The sequence below is a fragment of the Rattus norvegicus genome, chromosome 2 (assembly GCF_036323735.1).
Source record: "Rattus norvegicus strain BN/NHsdMcwi chromosome 2, GRCr8, whole genome shotgun sequence".
Taxonomy (NCBI): domain Eukaryota; kingdom Metazoa; phylum Chordata; class Mammalia; order Rodentia; family Muridae; genus Rattus; species Rattus norvegicus.
This window is the reverse complement of record NC_086020.1, coordinates 48292019-48308784: the sequence shown is the minus strand read 5'-3', so window position 1 is coordinate 48308784 and position 16766 is coordinate 48292019. Positions and strand designations below refer to the sequence as shown.

General features: G+C 40.2%; 1 protein-coding gene across 1 annotated transcript in view; it reads left to right on the top strand.

The window, feature by feature from the left end:
- Itga2 (integrin subunit alpha 2) overlaps nt 1–16766 on the top strand; it is a 101098-nt gene that overhangs the window by 45725 nt on the left and 38607 nt on the right. Inside the window, exons 4-14 of the mRNA NM_001427291.1 lie at nt 47–138; nt 4394–4508; nt 4676–4803; nt 5772–5920; nt 7815–7965; nt 8197–8362; nt 10081–10157; nt 12361–12499; nt 13791–13936; nt 14736–14879; nt 16717–16766. The exon at nt 16717–16766 is cut by the window's right edge and continues 154 nt beyond it. Coding sequence (NP_001414220.1) covers nt 47–138; nt 4394–4508; nt 4676–4803; nt 5772–5920; nt 7815–7965; nt 8197–8362; nt 10081–10157; nt 12361–12499; nt 13791–13936; nt 14736–14879; nt 16717–16766 — 1357 coding nt within the window. The remainder of the gene's footprint in view (nt 1–46; nt 139–4393; nt 4509–4675; nt 4804–5771; nt 5921–7814; nt 7966–8196; nt 8363–10080; nt 10158–12360; nt 12500–13790; nt 13937–14735; nt 14880–16716) is intronic.

The window sequence follows — 16766 nt, the reverse complement described above, 5'->3', positions numbered from 1 at the left end:
AATGGTAACTATTTGACACTTTAAAACATCTCTTTCTCTCCAAAAGATTCAGCAAGCATCTCAAATGTTACCGAGATAAAGACCAACATGAGCCTGGGTTTGACCCTCACCAGGAATCCGGGGACCGGCGGCTTTCTAGTGAGTGTTGTCCTCTCAGATCCTCACTCTGGAGAGAATTTGTCTCAGTGTCTTCCTGCCATCCCTCTTAACGAATACACTCTGGAAATTTAATCACTGAAGTTGGTCTTTGGACCAACCATGCTATTTGAACGTCCAAGGGAAAACAACATAGAGCCTTCTTGACTGTTCGACAAAACAATACAATGTTTTTGAATGAAATGGAAGGAATAAGAGGAAGTCTTTAGCCCTTGGAAAATGTGCTGAGTAGGTATGAAAACTATGGAAATCTCAAGGCTTGTTTCTACTTCCTCAAGGATCATGTTTGAGAACCTTCTGTTCCACAGGCAGGGCTCAAAGCCAAGCACTGGCAAATCTGATCCGACGTAAAGTGAGAAACTGTCTCTCGTGTCATATATTCTTGGATCTCTCACTTACTTCCTAATGTGTTACGAAAGGAAATTTTCTAAAGGAAAGAATTTCTGAGCTTAGATTTAATATAGAAAATTGTTGAAAATATTTGACATTTGTTGTATACACAGTGAAAAAAAAATCACATACCACCACCCCCAAAGTGAGAATATGAGGGGAAACAAACAAATCATATTTGAAATTTCCTCTGAGTCATATAAAAATAGTCTAGTTTAGAGGTTCTCAAACTGTGGATCGAGACCCCTTTAAAGGTCGAATGACCCTGACCCTTTCACAGGGGTCACATATTAGATATCCTGCATATCAGATATTTACTTTATAATTCATAATAGTTGCAAAATTACAGTTATGAAATAGCAACGAAAATAGTTTTATGATTGGGAGGAACTTTATTAAAGGGTCACAGAATTAGGAAGGTTTGACAGCTTTGCCAAACCAAAAAAAAAATGTTTTCAAAAGCCTAGTTTGTCTGTGCTAGTGACATGTTAACTAAAGTCTTGCCTTTTTAAAACACTAGACTTTGAAAAATATAGCCAATATCATTTCCATTTAGAATCACAGATATTTGCATTCAGAAAACCTTATTACCACTAAGCAAATTAAGTACTGTCCATCGTGTCTGTCATATCAGGTCATCAATGACTATTGAAAGGTGTCTCTGTGCTTAGTGACATTCTGCAATCTTTATAACAGGGTTGATTTCAGGGTTTTTGTTTATTTTTGCAGTTACCAAGGTCAGAAGAATATCCTGAGAATTATGTAGTATAGTTGTACTTTTAAATTTTTTAAACTTTAATTCTAGACTTTTTTTCTTAAAAAAAAAATCTACGAGAGAATTAGTAGATTCTGTAAGGGAGCTGGGAGGAGGGAGAGACCAAACTTTCTTTAAACATTCAAAAGGTCAGAGTCTTGAGCTCCTCTTAAGAATTATGTGGAAAAGACTGGTGCTCCTCACATATTTCTGAACCTTCTTAAGTTCTGGGCTTAAAGCAAGAATGTCTTGGCATTGACAATTGGCATATTGTAACTTCAGCTTCTTAATGCCCTTTTCCATTGCTTGTGAAAAAGAACCTCGATTCTCAAACACTTAATGAGTTATTTTCCACCATGATAAAAGAACTGAGGGTGTAGACAGGGGCATCAATGATTGTTATCTCGAGTGTGTGTGTGTGTGTGTGTGTGTGTGTGTGTGTGTGTGTGTGTGTGTGCGTGTGTGCATGTGTGCATGTGTGCTTGTACTAGCCAGAAGCAACAATGACTTTTTCCTGATTGGCAAAATGTCCCGTTTTTAATGGGAGGAAAATCATGCTTGCTCACTGAGCATGAAATATGAGTACAGCTGCTAGGATTAAGCCACTGACAGTTAAAATGGGTCAAACAAATTTCTTTTGTTTTTCTAATTGCTTCCTATAAGTTCACACCTCTCTATTCAGTTTTAACAACTGATCTGCCCCATAAGTTCAATGTTGTAAGCATGGGTCACTGATTTACGTAATGTGAAATTCTCCAGGTAACTTGTAGCATCCTTGGACTTTCTCTCTCTCTCTCTCTCTCTCTCTCTCTCTCTCTCTCTCTCTCTCTCTCCTCCCTCCCTTCCTCCCTTCCTCCCTCTCCCTCTCCCTCTCTCAAGCTCCTTCTTTTCATCTAGAAAGTTTAATATTATATTAGAGGGTCTAATGTCTCCTATGTGTTTGAACCATGATTGAACTAGCAAATCTCAGCATTCAAATGGGCTGACAAGGAGAGAATTGGTGCTGTCTTTATGGAGATGTTAAGAGCTAGAATAGGTATGCTTTGAACAAGGAAATAGATACCAGGCACCTTTGCTAGCTTAAGAAATAAAATGTGGAACTAAGGAAATAGCTGTTAGCAAGGCTAAAAGGCAGCAGTATACAACCTCAGTTGTGCTGTTTAGTATGTTCATTGCTTTACAAGTATAGGTTTTTCTCAAATTTTTCCTTTATGACCTCAGGGGAAAATGGTTTTAAAACATGGGACAAATAGAGAGAGATACAATGGCCTGCCCCCGAATGCAGGAAGTTTGCTCTTTGTTTACCATTCATAGCTCAGGCATGCTTTGAGGATCCTTGATTGTCCTTAGAGGATTCTAACCCTTGTTGGGTTTTGGTACCTGTTAAAAAGTCTTGGATGAAAATATTCACAGAAGGAGATATGGAGACAAAGTTTGGAGCAGAGACTGAAGGAATGGCCATTCAGAGCCTGCCCCACATGGGGATGCAGCCCACACACAGTCATCAAATCCAGACAGGATTTGATGTCAAGAAGTGCACGCTGACAGGAGCCTGATATAGCTGTCTCCTGAGAGGCTCTGCCAGAGCATGACAAATACAGAGGTGGATGCTTGCAGCCAACCATTGAACTGAGAATGGGGTCCCCATTGGAGGAGTTAGAAAAAGGATTGAAGGAGCTGGAGGGATTTGCAACCCTATAAGAACAATAATACCAATCAACCAGAGCTCCCAGGGACTAAACCACCATCTAAAGAGTACATATGGATAGACCCATGTCTCCAGCTGCATACATAGCAGAGGATAGCTTTGTTGGGCACCAAGAGAAGCCCTTGGTCTTACCAAGGCTGGACTGCCCAGTGTAGGAGAATGTCAGGGTGGGGAGGCAGGGAAGGGATGAGTGGTTGAGTGGGGAAACACCCTCATAGAAGAAGGGGGAAGAGGGAGGGGATAGGGGGTTCCGGATGGGAAACCAAGAAAGGGAATAACATTTGAAATGTAAATAAAAATACCCAATAAAAAATATTACTATTTGCAGTTGATATTTTTAAAAAAAGTTCTGATGGAAGGAACAAGAGAAGACTTGGTGCTCAATCAACCGTGATGATGAACATGGCAATGCTCTCCTCCTGACTTCATTCTGAGTACTTTATGTCTATGGATCTTCAAATAGTTGATAATCACAACAAGCTTACAAGTAAAAAGGCATGATTGCCTTTGTTTTATAAATGAGCGGTGCGAGACCCACATATCTAAGAGATAAGAAGCCAACACTGCATTCATTTTCATTGGGAGGCTTTTCTAGTAGTTTGGTGAGGGACCCCAAGGTCTTCCTGTCCATTGGCAGTTACCCTCAATGGTCCCAGATTTCCTCCTGAAGACCTACCATGTGGAGAGCACATCTATTGCCCTCTCCTGTCCTCTACCCTTCCCAGAGGATGGTCATTCAAAAGCATTTAAAGAAGATTATTGGGAGTTTGTTTTTCAACCACGTGAATGTGTATGTCTGTGCATCAGGTGCTTGTCAGTGCCCATGGAATCCAAAAGAAGGTGTCAGCTGTCCTAGGACTGGAATTATAAAAGATTGTGAGCTACAACGTGGGGAATGGGAGTTGAACTTGGGTCTGCTGGAAAAGAAGCCAGCACTCTAAACAACTGAGCTATCTCATCAGTCTTTCAAATGCATTTTGACTTGCTAGTCTTGACAGTTGGCAAATTGGGTGCTGGAGAGATGTCTCATCAATGACGACCACTAGATGCCCTTCCAGAGGACCTAGGTCCAATTCCCAGCACCTAACCTCCTCTTCCGGCCTCCAAGGGCACTGGGCACAAAAGTAGTACACAAAAATGTATACAGGTCAAACACACACATACTCTCTCTCTCTCTCTCTCTCTCTCTCTCTCTCTCTCTCTCTCTTTCTCTCTCTCTCTCTCTCACACACACACACACACACACACACACACACAGAGGAGCATACACATTTATATATTTGGTCAATCTTTGTCAAGAATAGTGTCTAAATTCCATAAAAGGAGAAGTAGAAAGTTACATTTCTTGTGTGTGTATATTACATTATTTTCTTCCTTCTTTGTAGACCTGCGGTCCTCTGTGGGCACATCAGTGTGGAAATCAGTATTATGCAACTGGAATTTGTTCTGATGTCAGTCCAGACTTTCAGTCGTTGACAAGCTTCTCACCTGCAGTTCAAGGTAAGTCACGAATGTGAAAGAGGTCCGAGCAGTACCTTACAGTCAAAGGGGGAGGGGTTACATCAAGTCCCACCCAACCTCTCTGCGAGTCAGAAGTTTGTGTGGCTGTGAAATTTGACTTATCTTTGGAAAAACGTGCGTTTTTATTTCCATCTCTCCCTGTGTAGCTTGCCCTTCCCTCGTAGATGTCGTAGTTGTCTGTGATGAATCAAACAGTATTTATCCCTGGGAAGCAGTAAAGAATTTTTTGGAAAAGTTTGTGCAAGGCCTGGATATAGGACCTAAAAAGACACAGGTAAGGACATCAAAAACAAACAAACAAATACATAAATAAGCTCACAGCTTGCTTTTGGAGAAAATAATGTTAGATATGAAGTTTTAAATTTTCATTTGTCAAACTATTCATTTTAAATGAATCTAATGGTAACATGGAAAATTAATTGAAGTATATACTTCTAAGGTCAATATTCTACCAACATGACTTTGTTCAATGCTATTGGTTTTTATAGTTTTATTTTTGACAGAGGCATCAAAAATAGCGTATAGCATTTACGTCTCTTTCAAAAAGCTTATTTTAATTTTTTAACCCATGAGTTCATTAATAATATGTCTTAAGGGAATAGAAAGATGGCTCAGTGGTGTTTATCTTTCTGTTAGCTCTTTCAAGTAAATTTCTTTCTGAAATGGTCAGGAGTTCCTTGTCCCATATGTACATCCAGCATCCTTGCTCCAACAATGCGCAAACTCACAACAGGAGAACTCCAAGAGTCAGTCGAACAGAGTAGGGTGCTTAGGAGTGCATGAAGTTCTCCTCAGTTCAACTTGGACTCTGTTACATTACTCTCAACTAATGAGATGTCACCCTCTATCTGCAATTACCTATAGCTGTTTTCAAGGTACTACCCATTGATACTTAGATAGCTTACTTATCTGTATCTATTTTAATATTTGTGTTACAAAGATTTAGCCTAAGATTCCTTTGCATTAAATACACAAAGGAAGTGCTTTAAGAGTCTATCGGTACTTTTGAACCCAAAGTGTAAACTGTCACAGGTTATCTTGCTTGGCAGTCATGCGCCTGCTACACACTCATGGCCTTGAACAAAGATTACACGGAAAGAAGAATATTTGTCAAGCACAGAATTGAAATTAGTTCCTTTAAGCTATTGGCCCACATCTAAACTTACCTTGAATTCTTATTATATTGTTAAATATAAGATGTTCATAAGCTAATACTAGTAATAAATGTCTGCTCTTTCCAAGGTGGCGTTAATTCAATATGCCAACGACCCAAGAGTTGTCTTTAACTTGACCACTTACAAAAACAAAGAAGATATGGTTCAGGCCACATCCGAGACGCGCCAGTATGGTGGGGACCTCACAAACACCTTCAAGGCTATCCAATTTGCAAGGTAAAGCTTTGCTGCTATCAGGTAGAGATTTTCACAGTGTGGAAGGACAAAAGCAAGAAAAAAAATGGAAAAGGCAAAGCAAGAGTAACAAGGGTGGAGACAAGGCTGAGCCTTCTGACAGGCTTACTTTTTGACAGAACTCGGAGGAAATAAAGTTACACACCACAGTTATGGGACTGCCATGGAATGGTTTAATATGATTTTTCATGAGGTGCCCAATTTTGCAAAGATCTTAGGTTAAAATACTGTACGTGAGACAATCTACCACCGTTCATATTAACTTCATACAAATTAAGCTAATATAGTACTTTATGCATATTAATGATATTAATGAAGCTCATGGGATAAAATGCACAGGAATTTGAGTGTTGAGATTATCGTGTCTGCTGCAACCTGCAGAGAGTGTCACTTGCAGCTGCATGCATTCTACCCCCTTCTTACCTCAGTTTCTACTTTTCAATTCCGTAAGCTTTACCAGACACTTAACTAAATGTTTTCCTGTCGCAAATGTGCCTCCCTTACACCTGCTCCCAACCTTTTCTGTCTCCTGGTTTTGTTCTTTCGAACACCATTAAAACAAGTTGCCTACAAGCCTTCTAGCCTCTTCTTCCTTGAACATGTAACTCTGCCTCGAGGTGGACGTCTATCGCTATATCAACTATTCTAGCACTCCTCCCTTCAAGCCCCACTGTCCTTAGCTCCTCTGAACATCTCGGGTCCCCACCAATGTTCTGTCGACAGCTCTGGTCTCTTCACTGGCTCCATGCCTGGCTTTTCTTCACTGAACAAAGTTCTCTCTCCTCTCCACTGTTCTCTCAGTTAGGAATAATGTCCCTACCCTTGCCATGAGTGACAGCCCTGTGTGGGCTGCCCATTGCTTTGTATCATTTCCTACCTCTCCCCAAAGTCATCAGTCACCTCTCACTGAAGTTGAGCATCTCTATTGGGAGAGCATCGTCTCACTTAGCACATTCCGTCTGTCCTGAACCAGCCCCATTCCTTGCCCACACTGCTTATGATGCTGGTGTCTATTCACCCAGTCATCAGGTGGGCAAAACCCTCCTCCCATTCCCATAGATACACATCTGGCTATCATCACACTTGCCTTGTCTGTCTCACCCTTCCCTGTTTTGTCTGTCCCCTCGTTTGTTCTGTCTGTACTGAAGTAAGAAGCTTTCACCAACTGGTAAGGTTTTCTTCATGTGTCTCAAAGGAGACTGTCCATCAGAGAAGATGTGACTGGCTTCCTCCTTCCTGTGTCCATCTCTTTTGAGGCTGGACCATGTCATAAACATGAGTCACCTGTCATTAAGTGGAGAGCCATTTCTAGTCCAGTAACCCAGACTGAGGAAAAGAATGTTATCAAGATAACCTCAGAGAACTCCTGTCTTTGACAGAGAATGTAGCTGGGACCTTTACCCAAGGAAAGAAGCTTGGGGTCCTGGCAAGCATTCTAAAATAGGGCATGGTCACTGTTTATGTGTGGCTTGTCTGGCTTTTATTACCCTTTTAAAGCCCTGGACTTTTCCTCCGTAATTTCCAAATGAACAGGAATTAGGACTCACCCAAATTCTAATCAGCACAACCCAGAATACAAGACACACAAATACAGACACACACACACACACACACACACACACACACACACACACACACACACCAGGGGTTGGAATTACTGTTGAACATGAATTATGTTTTATATTCCTCTGAGGAAGCTACAATAGAGGAAGGCTCTTAAATGGGACACTGGCATTGACACAGAAGGAAACTGACCTAAAGAAATACAACATAGTTCATGTTTGAGGTGCTCCAAGATGCTAACTTCCCATTTTTAATTCAAAGCAGAGGTTTACATGTTAGCTTCCATTAATGATGAGTAATTTATCTATCACAGAGACATTGCTTATTTACCGGAGTCTGGCGGGCGCCCAGGTGCTACAAAAGTCATGGTAGTTGTGACTGATGGGGAATCCCATGATGGGTCGAAGCTGCAAACTGTGATCCAGCAATGCAATGATGACGAGATACTGAGGTTTGGCATAGCGGTAAGCAGCTTCTGTCTGGATTTGTCTAACCGGTTACACATACCTATATGTTGACGCGTTCCAAGTCTGTAGTTTGTACTGTCTCTCTGCTTACCACTGATTTTCAGTCACGCCAACTAAAAGAACGGCTGTGGAAATGTTTGCCAGAAAGTTTATGATGAAATGAACAGACACAGTGAAATTTGCACAGAACAAGAATGACCTTGGCCCCCCGCTTTCTCTTTTTTCAAGGTTCTTGGATATTTAAACAGAAATGCTCTTGATACTAAAAATCTAATCAAAGAAATTAAAGCAATCGCTAGCACTCCAACGGAGAGGTACTTTTTCAATGTGGCCGATGAGGCGGCTCTTCTGGAGAAAGCTGGCACTCTAGGGGAGCACATATTCAGCATTGAAGGTAAGAATGCAGGTTTCTCTTTCAAATGCTTATTTTTCTGAGAATTTGTAATTTTCGTATGTTTGCCATATGGATATGAATTCACAGACCATGCAGAAAAAACAGCTCAGGTGTGTCACCAAGAAAGATAGACAAAGCACAGGAATACACAGCTTATAAGAGGAGGTGTAAAGGAGCAGCAAGCAGGAGAAAACTATGAATCCAACCACTTTTGCATTTGGCCCAAAAGAGGACACATCAATATTCCTTAATTTTCCAGAATTCTCTGAGGTGCAAAGAAGCTCGTATATGGTTGATACAATGATTTTTTTTTCAGTTTTTTTGAGAGGACAATTGAGCACCATCCACCATAATCGTTGTCTTTTCTTTATAAATTACATAATGACAGAAGTTCTTGAGTCCGTTTATAGTAGCTGTATATACCTTTAAAATGGTGAAAATGCACTGACAGTATCCAGCAGTTCAACTGGAGGAAAGGTTTTCCTTAGTGCAGCTCTCGTGATGTACTTCCATAGCCTTGGAACCTCCTCAGGGCAGGACAGTCATCAAAGCAGACACTAAGAACTGGAGCACTCGTCACAGTTGGTTAAAAAAAAAAAGTAGCATGAGACCGAATCCTGGTAACTCTCAGCACTAAAGCTGGCATTTACTTGTTCACCTGTATATCAGGCACTGTCTTAGAAGCTGGATTCAATGATCTTGCATGGGTATCTGCTGCTGAAGTCAAACTTCGATTTTCTGACGATGCAGCAGAATTTTCTATCCTGCCCCAAATGTAATTGCTCAAGTGGACTGTTTCTGAGTTATTCAAATCATCACCGAAAATGTAAAGCCCCCTGCAATAATTAGAAGATACTAAGGCATCTGTACTAGAAAATTTGGTTGAAATCCGTGAGTAAGAAGAGTTGCAGTGCAATTTAAGAATTCCTTGAAATTATTTTGGACAGTTCTGATTGTTGAAGGCTTTCAAAGAGCATAACACCGTTTCTCCCTCCAAATCGTCTGTATGCAGCCTGTGTGAATTATATCTCCGAAGGAAAAGTATATGTCACAGAAGTACATTTTGCTATTGTATTACGGTATCTATGCAGGAATTTGACTTTCTTCTTATGAACATTATTGAAACCATTCTGACCAGGCTGAAAATAACATCCCTACCAGTAGAGTTCTGTGGTGTTAGACAGCGACAGATACCTAAGTACAGTTAATGCAACTTTCCAGCCTCTTCAACCTTGAGTCCTGGTTTCCGATGGCTAACACAGATTCCCCTCTGTCCAGTCTATGGTGGGAAGTAACTGCTTGCCCCTCCAGTGCATCTGAAGTATTTGTGCATCAGAAGCACCGATATTTAAAGGCAAATTCCAAATTGTTTCTTGGCTAGTAATGATAAATTTAAAACAGTGTTCTAATCTCAATTTCCACATTAACCAATATTCTCCTTGATGAGGCTAATTTCATATCAGGAACAGCATAAACATTTCATTAAATTAATTAACATGTAGTGGAGGTCGAAGCCAACTTTGAACACTACTTCCATGACTTGTGCTTTCCTCTTCCAAGAATCCCCCAGGGCATCGTTTCACATTGACATAAGAATGTTTGTGTGCGTATGTGCAGGTGTGGATGTGTGTATAAATACCTGTGCGTATAGGCCTGTGTCCATATTTGAAATTTTGATTGCTGACGATAATATCATTTTGGAAAACGGTATTTTCCAGGCACTGTTCAAGGAGGAGACAACTTCCAGATGGAAATGGCACAAGTTGGATTCAGTGCAGATTACTCTCCTCAAAATGTGTGTACATCAGATAAGTCGAAGCCAATACTGTCACTTGCCAGAACATACATGCAGACACAATAGCTTAGACATAACGGAGGAAAAGCAGCCATCCCCTGAGCAATGATTCAGATTTCTGGCCCGGGTCACTGAGTTTAAAAAAATAATTAAATTTTTCTTTTCCTACATAACAGAAGAATATCATTTGCAATAAAGGCTTTGAGTTCCCTATGTCAAAACACTATACTAATTCCAGGCATCATCTATCTAAAAACCCCACGGCAATCAGTTAACTACCTGAAATATCTGTCAGAGAAACAAAACCATTTTATCTGTCACAGAGTCACAGACTACATTATCATAGCATCTAGTTCACTTCAGAGACAGAAAATAGGGGATTCATAAAATCTGAAGTGGGTGTCTTTGGTCCCCAGTCCTCATAGCTCAGGGGATCAGTCCATCCAGTGTGCTCAGGAACGACCTCTAGGTCTGGATTCTAACTCTCTCTCCCCCAGGACATGGGAGGATGAGAGACAAAACGAGACCAGATTCTGGAAAATATTTTAGGGAATAATTTGAAATCAGAGGCGGCATTAAGCAGAGCTAAGGATCAAGAAGTGTGCAGCTTCTGTGTAGAGCCGTGGTTCTTACTCTTCCTAATGCTGTAACTCTCTAATAGTTCCTCCTGTTGTGGTGAACCCCTAGTCACCAATGTATTTTTGTTGCTATTTCCTAATTATACTTTTGCTGCTGCTATGAATTGTAATGTAAATATCTTATCTATAGGCCATCTGATATGTGACCCCTGTGAAACAGTGATTCAACCCCCAAAGGGGTCTCGACCCACAGATTGAGAACCACTGATCTAGACTAAAAGATGTTAACTTTATCGATTCAAAAACCCTTAGAGATGTTGACAGAAGTTAGAAAACCTTCCCATAGCAAGAGGTAAACATACAATATTACAGAAATACTGTTGCACAATTCCATGAGCTTGCTGTCATCCCCTGAATGCCACATCCTCATCCTACATCCTACATCCTACATCCTACATCCTACATCCTACATCCTACATCCTACATCCTATATCCTACATCCTCAGCTCAAAGTCTGTACCTACATTAATTACACTTTTCTCAAATTTTTATATTTTTTCCTCAGAATAGGATTTTTTCCTATTTGTTATTTTAAACCTACATTATATCCTTGCTTCCTTGTACATAAGAAAAATAAAAACCTTAACAATAATATTTTTCATTCTGACCAAGCCTAAGGACTTGTAGCCTTTGGTATATAGATTGAATTTGAGCCAATACAGAAGACCCTGCACTGCTTGGTCCTCCCCATTCCTGAGTTAGGCTGACTTTCTATCCCCTATGTTGACTGTCACAGCTACAGGTGAGTTTTGTAGTTGTGCTATGATTTAACACATAGGATAAAAGGATGTAGATGCCAGAATGCTTGAAAGGACTGGGAAAAAAAGCACCTGATGCCCTCAGGCCTCTATGTGTGCAAGCCTGAACATCCAGGCACCACACCACACACCACAAATATATGAGGAAGAGAGCTGATAATACAACCAGTCAGAAGGAGGCCTTCCAAGATGTGCTAGGAAATGACAGCACTCCCTCCCTCCTCTGGGGTCAGCACTTTCTGTTGCTTTAGTGCATCTCATGTTCATCACGAGCCTTTCCTATAAATATGTGGGAGGAGAACCTCTCATCTGACTCATCCGAAGGTCCAGCATGCATCCATCCTGGACCATGCATGACCCATTGCAAAGATTTCTACATAATGAATAATAACATGTTCTTCCCAGACAGCATAGCTTAACCATTGCTCAACCTTCCTAGCTGAGACCCTTTAATACAGCGACCACTCTGTGATAAAATCATTTTCATTGCTACTTCTTAATGGTAACTTTGCTACTGTTACAATTGTCATGTAAATATCTGATATGCAGAATGATCTTAGGTGACCCCTGTGAAAGAGTCATTTAACCCCTAAAAGGGGTCATGACCCCATAGATTGAGAACTAATGCCACAGCTCATGGTAAGCTTCAAAATCAAAACAATTCCAAGATATATATTTAGTTTACTTCACTATGCAGATTTTCTTAGTTTTCTTTTTTTTTTTAAGTTTGTTTCAATGTTTGACTCACCTGAATTCTTTTACATTAAAAGTGATTTGTCTTAACCTTCATTTCTTCAATCTTTTCAGGATATCCTGATGCTAGGTGCAGTGGGAGCTTTTGACTGGAGTGGAACTGTTGTCCAGGAGACATCTTACGAGCACTTGATCTTTCCTAAACAAGCCTTTGACCAGGTTCTGCAGGATAGAAATCACAGTTCATTTTTAGGTGAGGCACAGAAATAGTTGGCTCAGAAATCGCAGGGTTTGTTTGGCTGGTTTTTGTCTTTGCTTTTGTTTTGGTTATCCCTCTTGGAACTCTCAGTTCAGCTCAGACCATGAACTCAGACCCACGGTTCATGGTCTCGTTAGTGCGTTTGTGATCCAGTCGTTACCTCGTGGCCAGTCAGGCCTCAGCTCATACGTAAGGAAAGCTGAGCCTTACACACTAATCTGTTGTTGAGCTGTTAAGCTCATGTGATCTTTGATGTTACTTAACACTAATGTTTCTCAAACACAAAAGTCTCTGTTCAGGCGGATATCGCTGGAACATGGTTGTTTCTTCAAAACCAAAGTTGTCTCTAAAGTGTAATACCCAAGCAGTAGCCATCTATCGTTCTGGAGTTCTTAGGTGTTTGTTCTTACTGTTGTTACTCATGTGAGGAGCATCCGGTGATGTTCAGTACCTACAGTGGATTACTTGTATTCTATCTACACAAATCCTTCCAAAACCATTTCAGAGCCACTGACCTTAATAATGTGTATCAACTTCAACAACCCAGCAAATGACAAGTCCAGAATTCAAACCCAGAACTCTGTAACTCCAGGGCCTGTATTCTTTCCATTAAATAGCAACACCATTTAACTTCATCCATTCATTAAACGGTTGTTAAAGGACAGTGTCTTTGTTTTGTTTCCTGTTGCTATAATACAATACAGAGACAAAGGCAACTTTAAGGAGGAAGGGTTCATGTGGCTCACAACTCCAGGTCACAGTCCATCACGGTGGGGAAATCAAGGCAATAGGAACTTGAAGTAGCCATTCACATTATACACACAGTCAGGAGCTGAGAGAAATGATTTAATGGATGTGTGCTTGCTCTTAGCACACTTCCTCTACTCTTATTCAATTCAGGATCCCCTGCCTAAGGAATGATGGCACCCACGGTGGGAAGGGCTTCCCACCTCAATTATTCAATTAATGTAATCAACCTAATCTAGACAACCCCTCACTGAGACTCTCTTCCCAGGTAATAGATTATGTCAAGTTGACAATTAAAATGAACAATTAGCAAGGCTTGTAAGTAAATAGCTGAAGAGAATAATCCAGGACCAAGGGACAGCCTTATAAGTTGAGGTCCTATCTATTGTACCCAGAACTATAAATGAAAAGGCAGAAAAATTCATTTCAGGAGCAGGTCATCACATCTAACATCAAGACTTTTGAGCATCTCTGCTACCTTTGAAAGCCCCCTCTGGCTGAGACAGTGATGTTCAATCTAGAACTGCTTCTCTCCTAGGTTACTCTGTGGCTGCAATTTCTACTGAAAATGGTGTCCACTTTGTTGCTGGTGCTCCTCGAGCAAATTATACTGGCCAGATAGTGCTGTACAGTGTTAACAAGCATGGCAATGTGACCGTGATTCAGTCTCACAGAGGGGACCAGGTAAATATTATGACTAAGCATGTGAAACTAATTTTATGGATAACCGGGGCAGGTGAAGTAGAAACGTGTTTACCGACTGGCTCCTCATGTTTAAGTCATCTCAGTCTACTCATGTCTGTGTTCAACGCTAATGGTATAAGGTTCACTGGGATTAAGTCTGGTCTAGCTATTGCCATTGATTTTTCTAGGAGTAGGGGGATCACAAACTAACATTCATATCACATTTTTGCCTTCTTTTTAGTAGGATAAAGAATGAGGGGTTATCTAGTTTGAGAGACAAACAAGGACAGTGTTACAGAAGAAATCCCTCACTAATTTTTAAATCCTTAATAGATGTTACACCAACACTCACTGAACATTGCTGGAGGGGATGACATTCAGATCCTCAGTCCTAATGACTTCATCTCTACCTAGTTCTCTTATCTTTCCTAACATCACCTGTGCTGGATCACAATACTGGCTTTACATCCATGGTTCTCTCCACCTAGAAACTCCTTTTGTCTTTAAGATGCTATGGAAATATTAGTCTCCCTGAGCCCTCCACCTGCTGCCGACACTCTGATAAAGTGTCCTTGTTACAACATTTTGTTTTGTTTTGTTTTCCATGGTAACATGGCTATTTTTCTGTCCTTAGCTGGCCCTATCCCTCTTGCCTTTCTCTAAATTACAGCTCACATAGCTATGAAGGGTTTGTCTAGTGAGCTCTGGCTCCCTGGTGTCAGGAATACCTAGAGTTGTGTGGGCTAGGATACGTATGTGACTCTATAACTCCTAAGATTAATTTGCCTTGCTACTCTAGATTGGCTCCTATTTTGGCAGTGTGCTGTGTTCGGTGGATGTGGATAAAGATACCATTACAGATGTGCTCTTGGTAGGTGCTCCCATGTACATGAACGACCTCAAGAAAGAAGAAGGGAAAGTCTACCTGTTCACAATCACAAAGGTAAAAATAAATATTAAGAAAACAGCTTAAATGACTCTAGTACTGATAAACACATAATCTGAAGGACACTTATTAGTCCGGAATAACAGCTAATTTTCACGCACAGTATGGCCTATGTTTAATCAAATTCGAGGAATCGCCATCATTATAATTTTTTTAAATGCATTAAAAGGTGTGGAGTTTAATATGTAGTATATCCCATCTTCAATGAGAGGTCTTGGGATATATGTTCCTATGCAAATAAAGCTGTCATAAGCACGGAAAATGTGTGGCATGCACATACATAAAATATTAGTTATTTCCTAAGCATGTCATTTCACATCCTGTGAAGTGATAATGGTCACTGGGCATTCTGACCTCTTCATTTCACAGTAAAAATAATTGTCCCAGCAACTCCTTCAACCCCCAGATGACCTAGAGTGCTTTCTACATTAATTTGTCAGAAAATTCCAGTCGTCAGTGTCACATGTAAGTACACATCCGACCCATGGAATGTCAGATCCTTGCCATAAAACTGAGCTCACTCGGAAAGACAAGGCACGGTCTCTCCAATAGGTCAACAAAATTCTACATTCATTTCCTTAGGAATCTGGAGCTCAATGAGAACAGGAACAAAAGCAAATGAAAATCAGTGGTTGACCTGGAAAACCAGACAGGTGTAGGAAAGAGAGAAGTCAATGCAGGCAAAGTTCTATTTAGTTGTTGGGATATTTTATATGATTGATGCTTACTAAATATATTAATGTAAAAACTGACCTTCTAATTCAAGCTGTTAAAATAATTGCAATTCTACCTGAACAAGGTATAAGCACATGCAAAGATAGGATATAGTCCCTTCTTGAAAGTTTTTTTATCTCTAGTTTCTTTTGTGTTGCTTGTTTGCAAAACAGCCTGAACTATCATTAATCGTTGGAGAGGAAAACGGCTGTTTAAAATTTGTTTTGATTGTTTTATTCTTATGTATATGTCTGTTTTGCCTGCATGATTATATGTTTGCCACATGTGTATTAGATGTGACCAAAGAGATCAGAAGAGGGTGTTGGATCCCTAGAACTGGAGGTAGTAATGGTTATGAGTTACCCTGTGGATTCTTAGAAAAGAACCCACGTCCTCTGCAAGAGCAAAAGGTGCTCTTAGTCACGGAGCCAACTCTCCAGCCCAGTAACATTCTCCCTTAATGCTTTATCTAATTCAGTAAAAATTTAATCTTCATAAAATTACTATAAACTAGAAAGAATCCACACTGACCTAGTTTCCTGGTTGAGAAACTTTGCTTTCTTGCAAAGCCATTAAATATTTTCATACTTGAGCTATGTTTTTCTTTTTTTTTTTAAAGAAAATGTCTTTTCCTTTGCAGAGAATCCTGTTATGGAATGCTAGTGACTTCTTTTTCCACCTCTTACCCCAGTATAATTATTATGTCACTGTGCAGCAATTTTTAAGTAAGATATAGATTATCAAGTTTCATTTAGTTTTGTATCTACCATAATTTTATGCACATTATTAGACTCCCACCGGAAATATTTTAAGTCAAAGATTTGGAAGGAGATGTGATCCTCATACTGAGAGAAAGGACAGATAGTGTTAGACATTTTGTGTAGGTTTTCTGGTACAATAAGAAGTATTATTACCTCCTTTAATCTTGGATTAGGAGCAGATATCTTATGATCTTAATTAATAAAATCCTTATATATAGCTCTCATCACACATGGAGAATCATCAACACCAAGATTAAAACCCTATCCACATTTTGAAATCTCGTCTGAGCATAGTTGCTTTGAATTTTAATGATGCACATTGAGAATTCTGCTTTAACGGTTCCTCTCCTCTTCGCCAGGGCGTCCTGAACCAGCACCAGTTTCTTGAAGGACCTGAAGGCACTGGAAA